At 45.7% G+C, this 20,156-nt stretch overlaps 1 protein-coding gene across 1 annotated transcript in view; it reads right to left on the bottom strand.

Annotated features, from left to right (window-relative positions):
- LOC126095338 (myrosinase 1-like) overlaps positions 1-20,156 on the bottom strand; it is a 162,808-nt gene that overhangs the window by 104,026 nt on the left and 38,626 nt on the right. Inside the window, exon 2 of the mRNA XM_049910143.1 lies at positions 6,005-6,138. Coding sequence (XP_049766100.1) covers positions 6,005-6,138 — 134 coding nt within the window. The remainder of the gene's footprint in view (positions 1-6,004; positions 6,139-20,156) is intronic.

Below are 20,156 nucleotides of genomic sequence, written 5' to 3'. Positions count from 1 at the left end.
CTCAAATCTATCAAGAGGATCTGGTCACCAGCTGGAGGCTGTGAAGGTTCCCCAAGTACAGAAGCTGTTGAATACCAAGCTGCTTGGAGAATATCCCATCAACAGTGAGCTTCACGCTGGGTTAAATAGTGTTAAAGGTGTTGTCACATGTCGTGTCATTACGGATATTGATATACAAGAATTGCAACAGGGCTAGGAAAGTACAATAGTGACTGAAGTCCAGAACGTTATGAAAAGGGTTGATGGTGAGCTTCAAAAGCGAGTCTCATTTATCCTGACATTCTGTCTGTCGAAATTTATTGGGTATATTGCATCAGGCTTTCTCCACCATAAGATTAGACTTTATATCCCAAATCCAGTGCGCTGCTTCAAGTGCCATTGCTTCAGCCACAGCCAGGATACGTGTGGACAATGTGGTAGCACAACATAGATCAAGGATTCCAGTGCACTATCCAATCCAGCTGTGTTAACTGTTTGCAGGCCCATCCGATTTGGAGCAGGGACTATCCTGCCTTCGCTGAACAAAAGGAGATTCTGGAAATTAAAGTCACGCGACGTGTCTCATACTCTGTCACAAAGAAGGAATTTAAGGCCATGCAGCCACCAGGTTTTGTCAGGTCTTTTGCCTCAACGTTGAAGTAGCCTGCCCAGGATGTCAGTTTTAGTACCCAGTCTTTGACAGTTGAGCAGGGAACATCTACCCGCACCGGTAAATGCAGCTGTCAGCTGGCGTTGCTGGTGCCACAGTCTTCCTATCGCATAAATGTTGAAAGTTGCCGAATATAAAGTCGGCCTAGACAGCAAACCGTCACCGTAGACATCAGAAGAGATCTGGCAGTGTGTTTCTGGTACATCGACCTTGCCACCATTCCCAAACTCCAAGCTGGAGATGAAAACTGAATGGCCAAAGTGATTTGCTCCAAACTCATTGGACTTTTCGACCTTATTGCTGTCTAGTTGATCTCACAATGACTATACCATCCCCAATATTGACGTCAACGTTTGCCAGAGGGAACCACAGAGTCCCACAAGTGACCTGCCTCCGCTGCAGTCTTGCCACCATAACAGAACGAGAAGGCGAGGGATAAAGAATCTCACCGATAAACAGTCTTCCATCCTGCAGTAGAACTTGAGTGGCTTCGGGACACATGTGGAAGAACTACGTCTGTTAACTGAGGATAGATCGATTTGTCTCTGTCTTAAAGACACATATTTGAAATTTATACATATTTCAAATTTCTGACGCTCATGAGATACGTGGCTACATTCTTCAAAAGAAGAACGACCTCAGTGGAGACAGAGCTAAAGAAGGAGTGGCAATTTTCGTCAACAACGCCTACCTCTCCTCCCTTCTCTCCCTCACAACCAGGCTGCAAGCAGTCGCTGTATCGATACATGTGTGTCGTCAGTCGACAAAATATTCGCTTTGCACGCCGCCACATCAGGTGTTACGAAGAAGCTCTTTATGACCTCCTTACTCATTTCCCGCTCCGCTTTATCCTGTGTGGCTATTTTAATGCACAGAATGTGCTTTGGGGCTCTGCAACCACCTGGCCCAGGAGTAGAGCGATTGAGAGCCTTCTGTTGTCCTTGTATGCACGTTTGCTGAATATTGGGCGGAATATACACTTCAGCACTGGTTCATGGTCGTTCACTGCCACAGATCTCTCGGTATACTGCCCAGCTCTCACCAACACCGCCCAATGGGAAGTGACTGATGATTTGCACTCAAGTGGCCACTTCCCAGTCTGGATTTACCAGTCAGACAGATGCCATGATGGATGTTTCGTAACGCAGACTCAACGCTTTACAGCCAACTCGCCATGTTTGAACACCCTGACAGTTCCAGGAATGGGTGGATCATGTTACCCACCTGACCCACCACGACACTGAAGCATCTACAGCCTTCAACTTTTGTAGGCGGGTCTTCCTCAGTAGCGTGTAATATTACGGTATATTGGTAATTTTTACTTTTTGGACCGTCTGACTAGAACTGAATGAAACACAATTTTCATACCTTACGCGTTTCTCCTTTATTCTGTGCAAGGCATCTTCAGTGGCCTGGAATATGTACATATGTTTACTATTTAGTTTACATTTTGGGCAATGTACTTATAGGTTATAAACAGTTCTGGTGGTTGGTTTTTGCTATTATGTAGTAATATTTTGAACTGTACTTACAGGATGCGTGGACGATTTTCTATATATTACACTTCTGTTCCATTTTTGGTACCGTTCCTTTTCTTATAAATGTCACTTGCGGTTTTTTCCCACTTTTCACAGTGCTGGGAACTGTACACTTCTTTTGATGCAATGCTTTGGTTAGTGTTGCCGACTGTCGGATGTTATTGCCAAAGATCGAATGTTATTACCAACTTTCGAGAGTAACATTTGAAGTATCTGTGATATGTTTGTGTATGCATTTTGTGTGTGAGTGTTTTGGTGTGATCCAGTATGAAAATCGATATACCGCTGTGAAAAGTGTTCTTAAGATGTTAACTATAATTACCACAGCGCGACACTATAACACAACAATGGCTGTAAAGTTTACCGTACCGAGAAGATACGCGTCACGAAATTAACGTTATACTATGTTCATTATCAATATCACCATTAACAACTGCCATTTGGAAACCACTGCTGGATAAAGGATTCCCCTAGGCTTTTCCAAGCACTACGGTCTTCCGCGTTATCATTAACTTTTTGCTCTTCTTTTGATTTATGCTCCTGTTTATCTAGTCATTGCCTTCAACTACAGCAGATGTAAAGACTAACCCTCCGTTCTGTATCTTGAGTGTTCATTTATACGATTTTCACTTTTACCTTGATTACACATTTTTCATTTTACTGTAATTAATTTTCAAGCTTATTTTCAATCTTGTTCTATTAAGTGCGATTTTTGACGTTTCCCCGGCGTACTGAACGTTCGATGCGGTTTCGGGATTGCAGCCGGATCATGTTGGCTTCTTGCAACAATATTTCGGCTGGCAAACGTCCAGCTATCTTCAGGAGAGTGTTCTATTTAGTTTTTTCTTTTCTTGCTGAAGTTCATCTGCGCTAGAGGTCTACAGTACAATCCATCAGCAAAAGGAAAGTGGTTCAAATATGTTCCATCAACACGTATCCCTTCTTAGTTTCCTGAGTCTAAGGATCTGAAAACTTCCTCCATGATTGCTGAGAACGGCTTTGATCACATTAAATCTTCTTGCCTGACGCCACTTAAAATTTCGTTTTCCGGTAGATGAAGGCCAGTTGGAAGCTACAACATTCTTGTATATTTTAATCAGTGTATCAGAAGAGGTTCGATCATCGCCTTGTTTATGAAGGGCGTGGGTACAGATTTTTTGAAACTGAGTCAAATATTTTCTAGAAATGAACCACTTGCAGGTAATTTGATAATCTGTAGTTTTCGTTTCGTCCTGTAATTTCATTAATATCTTTGTAAATGGGCCACTTCTAGCGCATACGTGATCCTCTAAAATCGATTATTTCTATTTGCAGTTGGTAGCAGGTGGTAGAGGACGCTGATGGATTTACAGTTTGTTACCTCTTGCCCTTCTCCAGTTTAGGGAAAGAGAACAACTGCAGAATTTTTTAGTCCACTGACATACTGTGAACAATTTGGCATGTGCCTCTGGTAATTCTTTTCCTTCAGCTTGGCCCATTTCTACTGGAACAACATGATCTGTAGATGCCCCTCGTTTCTTCATTAACATGCCAACAAGAATGCAGGTTGTGTTAACGCAGGTGACTTCAGTGTCGTGATGTAGACGGGTCTGATGGTCAGAAGGAAAAGGATTGTGAGGACACATATGGGGAGCTGATTTTTGGAAATGCATATTTGGAGTATGAAATGGAGAAAGGTACTTATCTCCATATCAGTAATATTTGGTTACTAATTCAGAGGTTAAACGGCAGAGTCCGTGGAACTCAACCCGTGAATGGCTTCTGGCCTGACTGCTGGTGGAATGCAGTCTTTCACTATCCGCGGCACTAGGAGGGGGAGGGGGAGGGTGGCAAGCGCAGCTCCCCCCGGGGCCGCCTCTTACCACCGGTAAAGATATCCGATATTCGGTTTGATAGCGGACTGGATGGAGCTGCAGCCGTCTTGGAAGGACTAAAACCTCTCTTCTTTCCGGGACTGAGGGGCCGCCAAGTTCCGGCTTTAGCGTCCTACCCGCCACACAGCGGGGTCACATTAACTAGGAGGACTACGTTCAAAGGCAACCAGAGCTTGCCTTAATTTTCCTTGCATGTGACTCGATAAAATTCCGAAATTGATGCTTCACGTTGGCACACAGTTTCTGCTTCTGAATCTCTTACGAAGAAGTGATACACACTATCGCAGTCGTTTGTTCACTTAGAAATTGTCTTTCATTTATGTTACTTGTAATGAACAATGCAAGGTCAAAACAGATATCACGAAAGTGCAGTAATGCAAAAATCCTCACTAAGTATTTAGTGTGCTCTCTGAGAGAGACACACACGACGGATAAAAATAGAACTGCGGCAAAACCTATCGGCGAAACTTCAAAATGGAAACAAATGTTTCTTGAAAACTACTAACAAGGTTTGCAAACAACCATCACTGAAATTACATAAAACAGAATAAATGTACTGCGGAGGGTCAGACTACAATATTAGAAATAATCCATGATGGTCAATCAATAAATGAAACACTATATATTAAGTTCTTAGCCGTAGGTATTAATAAGAACTGGAACTGGAAGTTACGTGTTGCAGAGTAATATAAATGTGTCACGTTGGTGTCTTTTATGTTACGAATAATATTAGATCTTTTTTATATTAAAATGTTGACGATCGCCTTTCAGCAACAAAGATAACATTAATAAAAGAAATGACTTACGTTCTCCTTCACCCAGTTATAGCGCGGCACAATAAGGAGTGAGGTATTCAGCCAAAAACATCTGAGACCACTTACTTACTGACGTGAATTTCATGAAACACAAAATGAAAACATATTTTTGACTACTCCTTCGACTCCATAGGAGAGTGATGGAACGCGTATCGCTATAGTGTGTGTGGGTGTGTGTGCGTGAGTGATTGATAGAGAGAAAGAAGGAAAGATGGGGAGTAAAAGTGAGAGAGTGAGTGAGAGAGAGAGAGACAGAGAGAGATTTTGTGTGTGTTTGTGTGTATGTGTGTGAGTGTGTGTGTGTGTGTGTGTGTGTGTGTGTGTGAGAGAGAGAGAGAGAGAGAGAGAGAGAGAGAGAGAGAGAAAGAGAGAGAGAGAGAGAGAGAGAGGGACTGAAAATAGTTAAATCCCAATAAAGAAATAGCTTAAGACATGTATATGATCAGCAAATTGCTAATGGACCACTGGGAAAGTGTACGATAATTGGAGAATTGACTTAGTTGGTTCATCACTGTCCGTGTTTTACATTAAAGACGAGGTATAAAAATTTTACACATGATACACTTATCATCTATAACGGAATACCATCTCAAAAAAAAAGTTATATAGATTGTCCAGTCAGTTTTTGACAAGAATTCAAAATGATGCAATGATTGGCTACGTGCTTTAAATGTTCTGTAATGTAAAATTGTGGACTTGGCGAAACTCAGAAGAATAGTATCCTATGACTGCAATATCACAGGGACAATTGGAATGATTTCAATTCATATATTCAATCTACTCAAGGGTATGGCACCTATACCGAGTGGGACTATCACAGAGCAACAAAGACACGCAAAGAAGGGCAGCACTAGTCGCCACAGGTTTGCTTCAACTGTGGGACTGTTCCACAGCGATGCCGAGAGACATGGACTCGCTGAGGCTTGAAGGGAGATATCAAAGAAGCCGCAAATCCTTCTTGCAAAGTTTCAAAGTGAGAAATATAGGAATATTCGGTGAGTCCCCACGTATCAGTCCCGCAGGAACAGCGGAGAGCAGAGCAGACAAATTGCAGCGTGTGCACTGGAACGGGAAGTACCCTCCGCCACGCACTCCACAGTGTTTCGCAGAGCTGGTGCAGGCACTCACGTTGAGTCCGACCAGCGCTTGCACGTCGTCCCTGAAGCGGTGGTAGGAGTCGGCCGCCACGTCGCCGTTCTGGCCGTCGGCGGTCAGGTTTGGCTGGGAGTGCAGCATGTGGTCCCAGATGCTGACGCCCTTGCCTGCAACACGCACACACCACTCGCTGTCACGTATTCAGCACATCGGAGAAGACCTTGTAACATCCCCCTCACTTATCGCACTTAATGACAGTGGAAAATTAAACCGCGTGCACCTAATGGAAATTTGGGAAAAGCAATCGTCACCGAAGTTAATTTATCGGTAAAGAGGGAGGAAAGGGTTACACCTAAATGAAAGAAAAATGCAATGAAATCGGTGAAAATTAATTTTGAGAAAATGGTAAAATTAATAAAGAAAGTAAATGTGCGGTCGTTACGTTAACAATTAATTGGCGTTAATTAGATATTTGATATTTGGGGAAAATTACGGTCGCCAGTCCTATGGACATCTACCATAATAACTGAAAATGAAAGATTACTGCACATATAATTAGCACTAAAAGCGTGGCAACTGAAGGGTTGACACGTGTCGTGTGAAAACGGAATGTTTGTCACAAGTAATAAATTTCGCCACTCTCTGACTTAATTTAGCAAAAGAATGAATAAAACCGGAATTTTGAAAGTTAATTTAGCGATTCATTGATAGTGAACTTTGTTTCTGATGCACTACGAAACTCAATAAAATATGGTTAGCTTTGGGCTACCTCAACAATCATTTCAAAAGCTACTTGAATCTACGCAAATTAGAAATAAGAGATTTAACTTTGAACTTGAATTAAATGATTCTGAACAATTAACAATAGTAAAATTTAGTACGTACCAAGCTCAGATGCAGTCACAGGTAAGCTAAAATATACACTCCTGGAAATGGAAAAAAGAACACATTGACACCGGTGTGTCAGACCCACCATAGTTGCTCCGGACACTGCGAGAGGGCTGTACAAGCAATGATCACACGCACGGCACAGCGGACACACCAGGAACCGCGGTGTTGGCCGTCGAATGGCGCTAGCTGCGCAGCATTTGTGCACCGCCGCCGTCAGTGTCAGCCAGTTTGCCGTGGCATACGGAGCTCCATCGCAGTCTTTAACACTGGTAGCATGCCGCGACAGCGTGGACGTGAACCGTATGTGCAGTTGACGGACTTTGAGCGAGGGCGTATAGTGGGCATGCGGGAGGCCGGGTGGACGTACCGCCGAATTGCTCAACACGTGGGGCGTGAGGTCTCCACAGTACATCGATGTTGTCGCCAGTGGTCGGCGGAAGGTGCACGTGCCCGTCGACCTGGGACCGGACCGCAGCGACGCACGGATGCACGCCAAGACCGTAGGATCCTGCGCAGTGCCGTAGGGGACCGCACCGCCACTTCCCAGCAAATTAGGGACACTGTTGCTCCTGGGGTATCGGCGAGGACCATTCGCAACCGTCTCCATGAAGCTGGGCTACGGTCCCGCACACCGTTAGGCCGTCTTCCGCTCACACCCCAACATCGTGCAGCCCGCCTCCAGTGGTGTCGCGACAGGCGTGAATGGAGGGACGAATGGAGACGTGTCGTCTTCAGCGATGAGAGTCGCTTCTGCCTTGGTGCCAATGATGGTCGTATGCGTGTTTGGCGCCGTGCAGGTGAGCGCCACAATCAGGACTGCATACGATCGAGGCACACAGGGCCAACACCCGGCATCATGGTGTGGGGAGCGATCTCCTAAACTGGCCGTACACCACTGGTGATCGTCGAGGGGACACTGAATAGTGCACGGTACATCCAAACCGTCATCGAACCCATCGTTCTACCATTCCTAGACCGGCAAGGGAACTTGCTGTTCCAACAGGACAATGCACGTCCGCATGTATCCCGTGCCACCCAACGTGCTCCAGAAGGTGTAAGTCAACTACCCTGCCCAGAAAGATCTCCGGATCTGTCCCCCATTGAGCATGTTTGGGACTGGATGAAGCGTCGTCTCACGCGGTCTGCACGTCCAGCACGAACGCTGGTCCAACTGAGGCGCCAGGTGGAAATGGCATGGCAAGCCGTTCCACAGGACTACATCCAGCATCTCTACGATCGTCTCCATGGGAGAATAGCAGCCTGCATTGCTGCGAAAGGTGGATATACACTGTACTAGTGCCGACATTGTGCATGCTCTGTTGCCTGTGTCTATGTGCCTGTGGTTCTGTCAGTGTGATCATGTGATGTATCTGACCCCAGGAATGTGTCAATAAAGTTTCCCCTTCCTGGGACAATGAATTCACGGTGTTCTTATTTCAATTTCCAGGAGTGTAGTAACAAAACTCGCACTCTTTAATTTCCGCTCGTGTAATCTAAATATTGTAGCCAGCTATGAATCTTTTAACTGAACTTTGAAATTAAAGCAGTGAAATGGAATGATATTATTTTAATGTTGGCTTTTGAATTGCAACGGCACTCGGGTTCATTCCGGAAAAGGAAGGGATCCCGCTTGGTAATGCAAGTGGGACAATGAGCAACAAAAGTTCATGCTAAGATGCTGTAATTTTGTGAACAGAATAGTTTGAAAAGCTGAGGTCTGCCATACAGTTCTAAAACTTTATTGCTTTCAGTCTTCCTTGTTGGTTGATTGAAGGTTTGAAGTCGTCGATCGAGGAGGTGGCGGCAATCACTCATTGTCGGCCGTACCTGTTGCAGAAGCTCGATGTTGGCGCGCTTTCTTCTCGACACGGTCACCAGGCGAAACGGGCTCTTGATGTGTGCCTGCTAATGCTTCCCGTCCGCGACACCGTGTCAGAAACTATCATAGCAATTACATGCTGCCAAACCCCGAAAGCGCGGCAACTCGCGGGAGCGTCACACAACGCACCTGCTCCACCGCCCTACTCCAGCCCGCGCTCTATGCGGGAGAGGTAACACTACCAAAGATTCTAAACACTTTGGTTCTCCGCACGACCTAACGATGTAGTCGTTCGATAGCATAGTTTTCCCTAGGCAAGACCCAGCGTAAAAATACAAATAATATTTACAAAACAAATAAATTATACATCGACATAAATGCATATATATATATACATACATACATACATACATATATATATATATATATATATATATATATATATATATATATATATATATATATATATCAAAACGATTACAATATATAAAGACACAGAAATTTCATATCTTCAGGCAACAAAACAAGGAAAAAAATTTATAGTACAATAGATCGAAATAGGAGGATATGCATTTCCGGCGTTACAACCTTCTGACGATGTTGAGGGGAACACACTTTGAAATCTGGAGATGAGAGGGTCTAAATACGTCGACCGGAAGTTTGTGTACGTACAACTTACACAGAAATCACACTGCACTTAGAAGAATCGGAAGACATGAAAGGGAAACAGTTTGTGGCATGGGAATGAGACTGGAGTGTGATCTATTACCCATGTTACTCAATCTGAACACTGAGGAACGACTACAAGAAGCCAAGTAGAAACTTTAAAAAGGAAACTGAAGTTTAGGTAGAAGAAATACATGTGACATTGTAATTCTGTCAGAGATGAAAAGGACTTGAAAAATCTATTGAACGGGATGCAGAGTGTCTTAAAAGAAGTTACAAGACGAAGATCAGCAATGAAAAATACAGATAATGGACTGTGTTGTTGTTCTGGCCTTCAGAGATTGATTCGATGCAGCTCTCCATGTTACTCTATCCTGTGGCCGGCCGGTGTGGCCGTGCGGTTAAAGGCGCTTCAGTCTGAAACCGCAGGTTCGAATCCTGCTTCGGGCATGGATGTGTGTGATGTCCTTAGGTTAGTTAGGTTTAAGTAGTTCTAAGTTCTAGGGGACTGATGACCACAGAAGTTAAGTCCCATAGTGCTCAGAGCCATTTGAACCATTTTTGTACTCTATCCTGTGCAAGGTTCTTCATCTCACAGTACCTACTGCAACCTACATCCTCCTGAATCTGCTTAGTGTATTGATCTCTTTGTCTCCCTCTACGATTTTTACCCTCCACGCTACCCTCCAATACTAAATTGGTGATCCCTTGATGCCTCAGAACGTGTCCTACCAACCGATCCCTTCTGCTAGTCAAGTTGTGCCACGAATTTCTCTTCTCCCCAGTTCTGTTCACTATCTCCTCATTAGTCATGTGATCTACTCATCTAATCTTCTGATGGACTATAATTAAATCAGGCGATACTGATAGAATTAGATTAGGAAGTGTAGTAGGCTGTTTCTACTAGGACAGCAAAATAGCTGACATGGGCGAAGTAAAGAGGGTATAATATGCAAACTGGCGGTAGCTAGGAAAGCTTGTAGGACAAGAGAAATACGTGGGGGATGTGGAAAAGTCCTTCGTTTTATAAAGAAAAAAAAGTGTTGTTACGGGTTTGAAGAAAATTGTTTAACAACATACTCCCTCTTGAGCTCAACACATTTATGGAAGCTTTGTTCCAGCTTCTTTAACCCATGAAGAAGAAAAGTCGAATGTGCTGCAAACCACTCATCGGCAGCCTTTCACGCTTTCTCAATGTTCAGGAATGGTTTTTGCAGTGACGCGTGCGCGTATTTTCATAAGGCCGCGCTCGCGGCAGTGCTATATCGTCCGCAGAGGGCGCCCCAGACTTCTGTGTGTGTGTGTGTGTGTGTGAGACCACCGTCATATCGCGCCACGCGCGCCAGTCTACTTAATGCTAGCCGTGCTACGCTCCGCCCCAGTTCTCTACGTGTATTGGTACAGCTCTTAGTGTACGTGACTGGTTCCTGCTAAATGTTACTTAAATATTATGTTCAACTTGTTAATGCTTCTGTGGAATAACATTGTGTTCAGTTAAGTTACTTAAATATCCTGTACAAGTTGGTAATTCTTCGATGCAGTAAAGTTGTGTTCAATCTACCGGCGTGTGGTATTTATACGTAAACACAACACGACTGGCGAAGAGTTCAAAAATGGTTCAAATGGCTCTGAGCACTATGGGACTTAACATCTGAAATCAGTCCCCTAGAACTTAAAACCACTTTAACCTAACTACCCTAAAGACATCACACACATCCATGCCGGAGGCAGGATTCGAACCTGCGACCGCAGCAGTCGCGCGGTTCCAGACTGAAGCGCCTAGAAACGCTCGGCCACCTCGGCAGGTTGGCGACGAGTGTAGTACTGTTCTCGCGCCAATTTCTACTCTGCTTGATCTTCCGTTTATTCTCACGATGAATGATGTTGTTACGGAGGTCATTTTACGTCGCTTAGTCGATCAGAGAGAACCATTCGCCAAGGCGTTGCAACACCAGTCACAGGCGCTGGACAATCAAACCCAGATATTTCAGTCATCGGCTTTTGTTTTGTCTAATCGGCACGCCCGTCAGTCTGTGTCACCTGCTGTTCTGCTCTCCGCGGCCCCCATGGTTTATCTGCCTCCCTTTTCTACGTACGATGAGTCCCTAGAGGAACGGGACGCGTATAAGAAAAACCTGTGACAAAGCTTTCAAGCTTTTGGAATTACTGACGCAATTTTATGTCGTGCCTTCTTCCTTTGATGGATATCGCCTTGAATGAATCATGTCAACTCGCCGCTTTACCTGATCCGTCTTCTTTAACCTTTGCCCAAATGTAAGTACTTCTTTCAAAATGCCACCGAAAACGCACCCTTGTTATTCCACCCCGGGTCGACTTTTAGTGCTGTAGGAAGCAATCACATCAGTGCTACCGAGCATGAGCGGCTGAGCTCCAAGAGTTAAGTCGCCGCTGTCATTTTGTGACCGATGTGAATAAAGATCCGTATGCTGATCAGATGATAAGAGATGCTGTAATCTGTTTGGTTTCGGATTGTCAGGTGCGAGAGTGTGCCCTACAGCGTGAAAATCCGCCCGTCTCCCAGGTTTTAACTACGAGGTGCATTCAAGTTCTAAGGCCTCCGATTTTTTTTTCTCCGGAATGGAAAGAGATAGAAACATGCGCATTGTTTTAAAATGAGGCCGCGTTCATTGTCAATACGTCCCAGAGATGGCAGCACCGTACGGCAGATGGAATTTTACCGCCAGCGGCGAGAATGAGAACTGTTTTAAATACTTAAAATGGCGACGTTTTCCTTACTTTAACAGCGTGCAATCATTCGTTTTCTGAATTTGCGTGGTGTGAAACCAATTGAAATTCATCGACAGTTAAAGGAGACATGTGGTGATGGAGTTATGGATGTGTCAAAAGTGCGTTTGTGGGTGCAACAGTTTAATGAAGGCAGAACATCATGTGACAACAAACCGAAACAACCTCGGGCTCGCACAAGCCGGTTTGACGACATGATCGAGAAAGTGGAGAGAATTGTTTTGAGGGATCGCCGAATGACTGTTGAACAGATCGCCTCCAGAGTTGGCATTTCTGTGGGTTCTGTGCACACAATCCTGCATGACGACCTGAAAATGCGAAAAGTGTCATCCAGGTGGGTGCCACAAATGCTGACAGACGACTACATGGCTGCCCGTGTGGCATGTTGCCGAGCAACGTTGACGCGAAGCGACAGCATGAATGGGACTTTCTTTTCGTCGGTTGTGACAATGGATGAGACGTGGATGCATTTTTCAATCCAGAAACAAAGCGCCAGTCAGCTCAATGGAAGCACACAGATTTACCGCCACCAAAAATATTTCGGGTAACCGCCAGTGCTGAAAAAATGATGGTGTCCATGTTCTGGGACAGCGAGAGCGTAATCCTTACCCATTGCGTTCCAAAGGGCACTACGATAACAGGTGCACCCTACGAAAATGGTTTGAAGAACAAATTCCTTCCTGCACTGCAACAGAAACGTCCGGGAAGGGCTGCGCGTGTGCTGTTTCACCAAGACAACGCATCCGCACATCGAGCTAACGTTATGCAACAGTTTCTTCGTGATAACAACTTTGAAGTGATTCCTCATGCTCCCTACTCACCTGACCTGGCTCCTAGTGACTTTTGGCTTTTTACAACAATGAAAGACACTCTCCGTGGCCACACATTCACCAGCCGTGCTGCTATTGCCTCGGCGATTTTCCAGTGGTCAAAACAGACTCCTAAAGAAGCCTTCGCCGCTGCCATGGAATCTTGGCGACAGCGTTGTGAAAAATGTGTACGTCTGCAGGGTGATTACGTCGAGAAGTAACGCCAGTTTCATCGATTTCGGGTGAGTAGTTAATTAGAAAAGAAATCGGAGGCCTTAGAACTTGAATGCACCTCGTACTGCTCTGTCATGGAGGTGTCGCGAGCTGCGCGTAACCAAATTGAGTGATGGTGTGAGAAATCAGCAATCCAACCCTCTCCTCCACACTGAAGCTGAGACAGTTCGCAGGGAGCAGACGTGGTCGCTGCGACCCGCACACGATTACTCTGTCAAGCCGGCCCGACTCCCAGTAGCAGCCACACTAACAAAGTAAACAGGCCAGTAAACAGCAACGTACGCGTTCCACGCTCGCGTCCCGCCCTTATCGTTTCATTAACCAAGAGCGCCCAGACTGTCCAAAACACTGAGCCACCTCTCTTAATTGCAATAAAAAAGGTCACATTGCCTCTGTTTGTAATCCAAAAATTCAGCACAACGATCCGGAAGCGCGTGTTGATGTAAACATTGTATCGGCTATTTCTGTTGCACCAAACAAGCTTTTCACTGACGTCACGGTTTTTCGTGTAGTTCTGCACATGCAAGTGGATACAGGAGGCGCGATAACCTACTTAAACTCACAAACGTATACGGACTTGGGTGCCCCTCTTCTTCTCCCCGTAGCCGCGCGGGGTAGCCGCGTGGTCTGGGGCGCTTTGCCACGCGGTTCTCGTGACATCCCCCCCCCCCTTACCTGTCGGAGGTTCGAGTCCTCCCTCCGGCATGGGCGTGTGTGTTGTCCTTAGTGCAAGTCGGTTTATGGAGTGTATAAGCCTGGAGACCGATGACCTCAGCAGTTTGGTCCCTTCGTCCCATAGGAACTTAACACAAATTTCCAAAATATTTTCTCCCCATGTCACGAAAGTTAGTAGATTCCAAATCTCTGTCCCAGGTCAATAGTCCGGTCACTAAAGTTTGCTGTTGTAGACAACACGTGTATGGAGAATTTATTTTTTTTGGATTGTATGCTTTTAACTTGCTTGGTTTTACCATTTCAGATGAAGTGAATTTAGTGTCTCAAGTGTCGTATGTACAAAAAAAAAAAAATGGTTCAAATGGCTCTGAGCACTATGGGACTCAACTGCTGTGGTCATAAGTCCCCTAGAACTTAGAACTACTTAAACCTAACTAACCTAAGGACAGCACACAACACCCATCCATCACGAGGCAGAGAAAATCCCTGACCCCGCCGGGAATCGAGCCCGGGAACCCGGCCGTGGGAAGCGAGAACGCTACCGCACGACCACAAGATGCGGGCGTCGTATGTACAGTTAGAAGCATTATGTTCTAAGTTTTTCTCTTTGTTGCGTCCTGGACTGCGGTGTGGCAACAATTTTTAAGCGCACATAACAATATTCAAAACATGTTCAAATGCGTCTGAAATCTTAACTTAACTGCTAAGGTCATTAGTTCCTCCTAAGCTACACTACTTAACCTAAATAATCCTTAGACAAACACACACACCCATGCCCGAGGGAGGACTCGAACCACCACCTGGACCAGCCGCACAGTCCATGACTGCAGCGCCTGAGACCGCTCGGCTAATCCCGCGCGGCGCACATAACAATGAAACCTTCAGGTCGGCCTCGTTTCTTCTGGGCCTGTCCAGTTCCAGAGGCACTCAGGGAACAACTCAAAGATGCATTAGATCGCCTCGTGGAATCCGGCGTTGTTCGTCGGCCTATTGCATCAAGTGAAGGGTTAACTCCTTTAGTTCTGGTATAGAAACTGTCAGGCCTGTTTACGCCTCTGCGGCGATTTTAAAGCTTCTGCGAGCGTGCAATCTATTATAGTGGATACATACTCCATACCGCACCCGGACTAATTCTTTGCAAAGTTTATCAGGAGGGCAATATTTCTCAGAAATTGACTTGTCAGATGTCTATTTACAACACTCTTTAGTGTACCAATACTAGTCGTTGCCTTTTGGAGTCGTCAGCATTCCCACTATTTGTCAATGTTTTTTGGAACAACTTACAGATTCTGCGCTGTCTTGTGCAAAGAATTTGGATGACACTGTAGTTTCCAGTGCCTCCACAGAGAAACATTTACAAAATCTCGGTACTCTTTTTTTCTGTCAGCCAAAGCTGCCGGATTGAAGAGTAATATAGAGAAAGTCCAATTTTTTCAACATTCTGTGGTTTACCTTCAGTTTGAAGTTCCTCGCGAGCGTCCCAAACTCCTGGGTCAACATGTTTCTGCTGTTGTATCCCTTCTTCGTTCTACTTAAGGTTTTTCAAGGCAAAGGCGCCTACTACCATAACTTTTTGCCTGGTGCAGCGACAGTTGCGCAGCTGTTACATGCGTTGCTGTGCATCGCGTCTCAGTTTCGCTGGTCGCCGGATTGCGAAACCGCGTTTTCCACCCTGAAGACCATGTTTCAGTCTGCCCGCTACTTCGTGACATACCAACTAGGCCTCTACTTGCTCCTTACAATGGATGCTTTCCAGTGAGATTTTGGAGCGGTACTGACTCATATATGTCCCGATGGCTCCGAGTGGCCTATTGCTTATGCCTCAAAATCGCTGATTCCTTCTCGAACTAGGTATCCTCAGATAGACAAGGAAGCTTTGGCCATTGTATTACTGTGAAAAAAATTCCACGTTTTTCTCTGTGGTACCAAATTCCACCTGATCACCAATCAGAACCCATTCGTTTTCTTATTCAGTCCTTCTGCGTCGTTAGCATGTAGAATGGAACATCGCATTCAACGCTGGGCTCTTCTCCTTTCACATTAAAACTGCGAGACTCATTTCCGACGTACGAGTCAACACACAAATGCCGATGCTTTGTCCCGGGTTCGGTGCCGGTTCGGATCCAGGATTTGATCAGCGGGCATTGATTTGTCTCACACTGATGACACCACACAGCAGATGGTTGATGGTTTTCCTGTAACCAGCACACGGATCGCAAAGTGTGTAGCTTCGGATCCCGTTTTACGGAAGGTCAAAACAAGTTTGGCTTGATTCACCACCTTCTCATGCATCTGTAATTATTACATCTTTCAGCGTCGATTCTCTGTTGTGGGTGTCGTTCTGCTTTCGGAAATGGATCACACAGCCCCTCAGGTAGTGATCCCCTCAGTGCTTCATTCGGGGATTCTCCTCCATTTATTATTTGCAGATCTTTGGGGTGAATCACGCACAGAAGTGCTGGCCCGTTGACACGTGTTTTGAACCAGCTTGGACAGTGACGTTACATATCTGGTTGCCTCCTGTTCACAGTGTGTAACACACCAAGCAGCTGAATGGCCATCGTTGTCTTCTTGGCCAATACCTTCTCTTGTAAGGGAGCATATACATATGGAATTCGATGGCCTCTTTCCCAATGCTTATTGGCTGTTGGTCGTTGACGCATATTCTCGTATTTCGTTTGAAAGAAGTTTCCACATCCAGAACTTCCACAGTCGCAGCCTTGTCCAAAATTCTTCGTGTCCTGAACTTCTTAGGACTCAACTCTTTGGACAATTCATTGCTCTCTGGATCATAAGCATACATCATGTTTCATCCATATTGATGAAGCGATTCGAAAATCCTACAAGGTCCCAGCGAAACTGGAACAAAATTGAATGTAAAGCAAACCATTTCTTTACGCTTTTGGTTTGCTTTGAGACATTGGAGAATGCATTTGGCTGAGCTCGTTCTCATGTCCAAAATCTCATGATTAATACGCCAACACCTTCTCTGGATGTGATCAGGTTCCCTGCTCTATCTTGTTGGTTATCCTTACATCATGCGGTGTCGTGGAATGAACTGGCTACACGGTTTCCAGGAGTGTGACTTGAGTTGGCCTTCTAGGACGCTTTCATCTTAACTGCTAAATTGTCCTCTTTTAAACGCAGCCACCCAGTTCTTGGGAGTGGAGATGGAACGCCAGTTAGTACCCACTGTATCAGACTTATCGTCATAAATTTGTTTCACCGTGTTCCCTTTTAAAAGAAGAAATTTAATCGCAACACTACTCTCTTTCACTCTGAATTCTCTGTTTTCCTGCTCCATGTTCACTTCAACCATAAAATAAAAACAATATTATTGCCACGCAATTACTATGACATGTAACATACATGGCTTAATACCAAAACATCAGAATCAATCCACATTCGTTTTCGCTAGGAAAAGCCAAGGACTTCTCAACTCGTTCTAGTACGTGGTGTGTTAAAAAAGTAACAGAAATTTTATAATTCCGTGTGATGTATGAGTCCAATTCTAATGACGTTTTTTCATTTTTGAGCGGGTAGCATGTCTGAAAAGTACCTGTACAGTGTTAGCCATATCGAAAATTTACATTAAATATATATTACATCAAATAATATACTTACATCAGATATCAAACACATCAAGTATCAAAAACTAAGGACAATTATGAGCTGTAGAATGGAAGAGATTTGGCGACATTCATGGCACTGCCAGCGGCAGCCCCATAACGTGTGATCAGTTCGAGGACTGCTCGAGTCTCAGAGCTGGAGCGAATAGGAGGTGGTCAGCATATGCCCGACAGCGAAAAAGTGTGTTGTCGAAGGGTGAGGCCAGAGAGCTTGGTTGTCAAGTCCCCAATGAGGGATCAAGAGCGCTCAAGGGGAATTGCATACAGCAGGATAGAGAAGGGTCACCCACTCCGTATCGAACTGCAGATAGGTACGGTCCCCTGCTAAAAATCCATTGACTTGGACACGTGAACTGTCACTATCGTAAAGACGCCAGAGGACGTCGAGGAATGGAGGGTGGGGGGCGGGGGGGATGCCCATTCAGGCCGCCACCGAAAACGGGAAACGATGGCGCACTTTATCGAAAGCGCTATCGAAGTCTATAGTGACGACCGCTGTACGGAGTCTGCAGGCCGCCGCCATCACAATTAAGTCGCGGCATTCCCCTGTGGCAGTCCGTATGTTAACCTGCTCCTCAGGCGTCGTTTGATCTGGGGAGAGGATATGAGGGAGTATTGTTCGGAGACGCGTTTCCAGTAAGTGAGCGAAAATCTTATAATCGGCATTGAGTAGGGTGAGCGGTCCCGTAACTCGTAACCGTCGAACCACTGGCTGGTTTGTGGACTGGAATGACGGTGCCCTCAACAAAGGGAGTGGGATTGCTTGGTCAGATGTCATCAGATTTTGATACATAGCCGTCCACCGCCGTGCCCTGAGGTCCCAGAAGGCACATAAAACTCAATCGGTAAGCCGTCAATGCTGGGCGATCTGTTGGGCTGTACCCTTATCGATTGTGTGGGGGAGGGTGAAGGTGACGCATTTCAAAATGGAGTCGTCGTACTTCTTCTACCGAATGTTCAGTCTCAAGCCGGAAGTTGGCGACAGTTTACTTAAGGAGCTATTGCTCCCTTCTGGTGATGTGACGGTTACACGACGCGAACGCTGGTCCGCTCAACACCCTGTTTCAGTGCTACAGCGGAACCCGTTCAATGGAAATCGTAATTAAACGTAACATTCCTCCCATCTACGGTCGGTGGTTAACGCATTCGTACAATGTATAGTGGGAAAGTGGGGACATGGTTTCTCTGCAATGAAACCAGCTATTTTAGATCTAATTTCCCATGTCACTTTTTTGTACTGAAGCCCTCATTTGACCAGCTTCGTAAACTGACGTCGACTGACGTCGTTTCTGCTGCTCAGGAGGACGGCGCCGCGTCTTCCCAGGCGCAATGGACCAACAGAGGGAAGCGCAGTTTACTGCTCCCGACTTTCCGCCTTTGACCTAGCAGTACGGTCCCGAAATTGTTGTTGCCAAGCCGCCGTTGTCCGCAGTGCAGCATAGGAGACGTAGTACGCAGTTCGGTGAGGAGTCGGATGCCGCCCACTCTTCCCTGAAGTAATCTTGTCGCCTGTTGGATCTTGTAATGCTGAGTCCTGCTTCCCTGGTGGGATAGATGGTGTGAAAACTGCTGCTGAGGTCTCCAGTGTTTCTCCTGGTATTCCTCCTGCGATTGTGGTAACTCCTCCGGAACCACCCAAAATTAGCAAAGTCTATTGAGCCTTCTGATGTTATATTGATAAAACATCAGCAAATCGTGGCGCCCCTAAAATTACCTGATCCCTCTTCGTCAGCCATTCAACTGATGTCGAAACGACCAACTACTGTTACTCTCCAGAGCAAGCCTCGTGGTTGTTATAGACAACACCTCTAACCTGAGCTCTCAGTGGCTCGTAAAAAGAAAAAAAACAAAAAAACATGAAGTTTCAGAGGCTGGGTTGCAAGCTTTCCACACTCTGAGTCGCCAATGGACTCAGAAGTGGACCTCGACACACACTGATGACAAACTGTCTATTGGCTTCTGTCTCGGACTCTTCGGACGACGTTCGTCTGATGATTTTACTGACGTTTCGCCAGCACGAGTGGCTGGCATTGTCAAAGTTTCACCCTTCATTGCTGGTGGTGAATTGGCGGCCGCAGACTATATGTACCTGGCGCACCAGCGTCCGAGGGCTTCTCCGCGGCCATTTCTAGTGCATTCTCCTCTTGCTACCTGCGACGGACCTTCGTTGCAGCATGGGACGTCAGAATCCGTTTACCCTGAGGCTTTCTCCTTTCTTGTTGAAGCTATTCCCGTGTTTTTATATTTCTATAGCTTCTCTAAACAAGAGGGTTTGCTAGTGCTTCTCTACAGCCAGAACTTCCGAGTCGGCGAATTTTCCTACGTAGTCGGTCTCACTCAGCGCGTTCTCAGCCACGGCCGATTTCTCCACCTGCCCCAACCTTAAGTGTCGCTTATGTTCTTTGATCCTGGTGTTGATTGATCGTCCAGTCATTCCGACATAAACTTTTCCGTATGTTCGTGGTATGGGGTACATTTCCGACACTGCAAGTGAGTCCCTTTAGTCCTCTGCCGATCTATGACACTGTTTGCGTAATATACGGCCGATTCAGTCCGTCACTCTGGGAATGTATGGCAGAAAGGCCGTAGCTGACATTTCTTTTTTCTGATTTGTCACTTTGCCGAGTGTTATACTTCTGATATAACTTGTGGAGCACCCACTGCTCCTCAGAACACTATCCAGGTGTTGCATTTCG

This window comes from Schistocerca cancellata, chromosome 8 (genome assembly GCF_023864275.1).
Source record: "Schistocerca cancellata isolate TAMUIC-IGC-003103 chromosome 8, iqSchCanc2.1, whole genome shotgun sequence".
NCBI classification, from domain to species: Eukaryota; Metazoa; Arthropoda; class Insecta; order Orthoptera; family Acrididae; genus Schistocerca; species Schistocerca cancellata.
The sequence above is the reverse complement of the archived record's forward strand: the minus strand, read 5'-3'. Positions and strand labels throughout refer to the sequence as shown.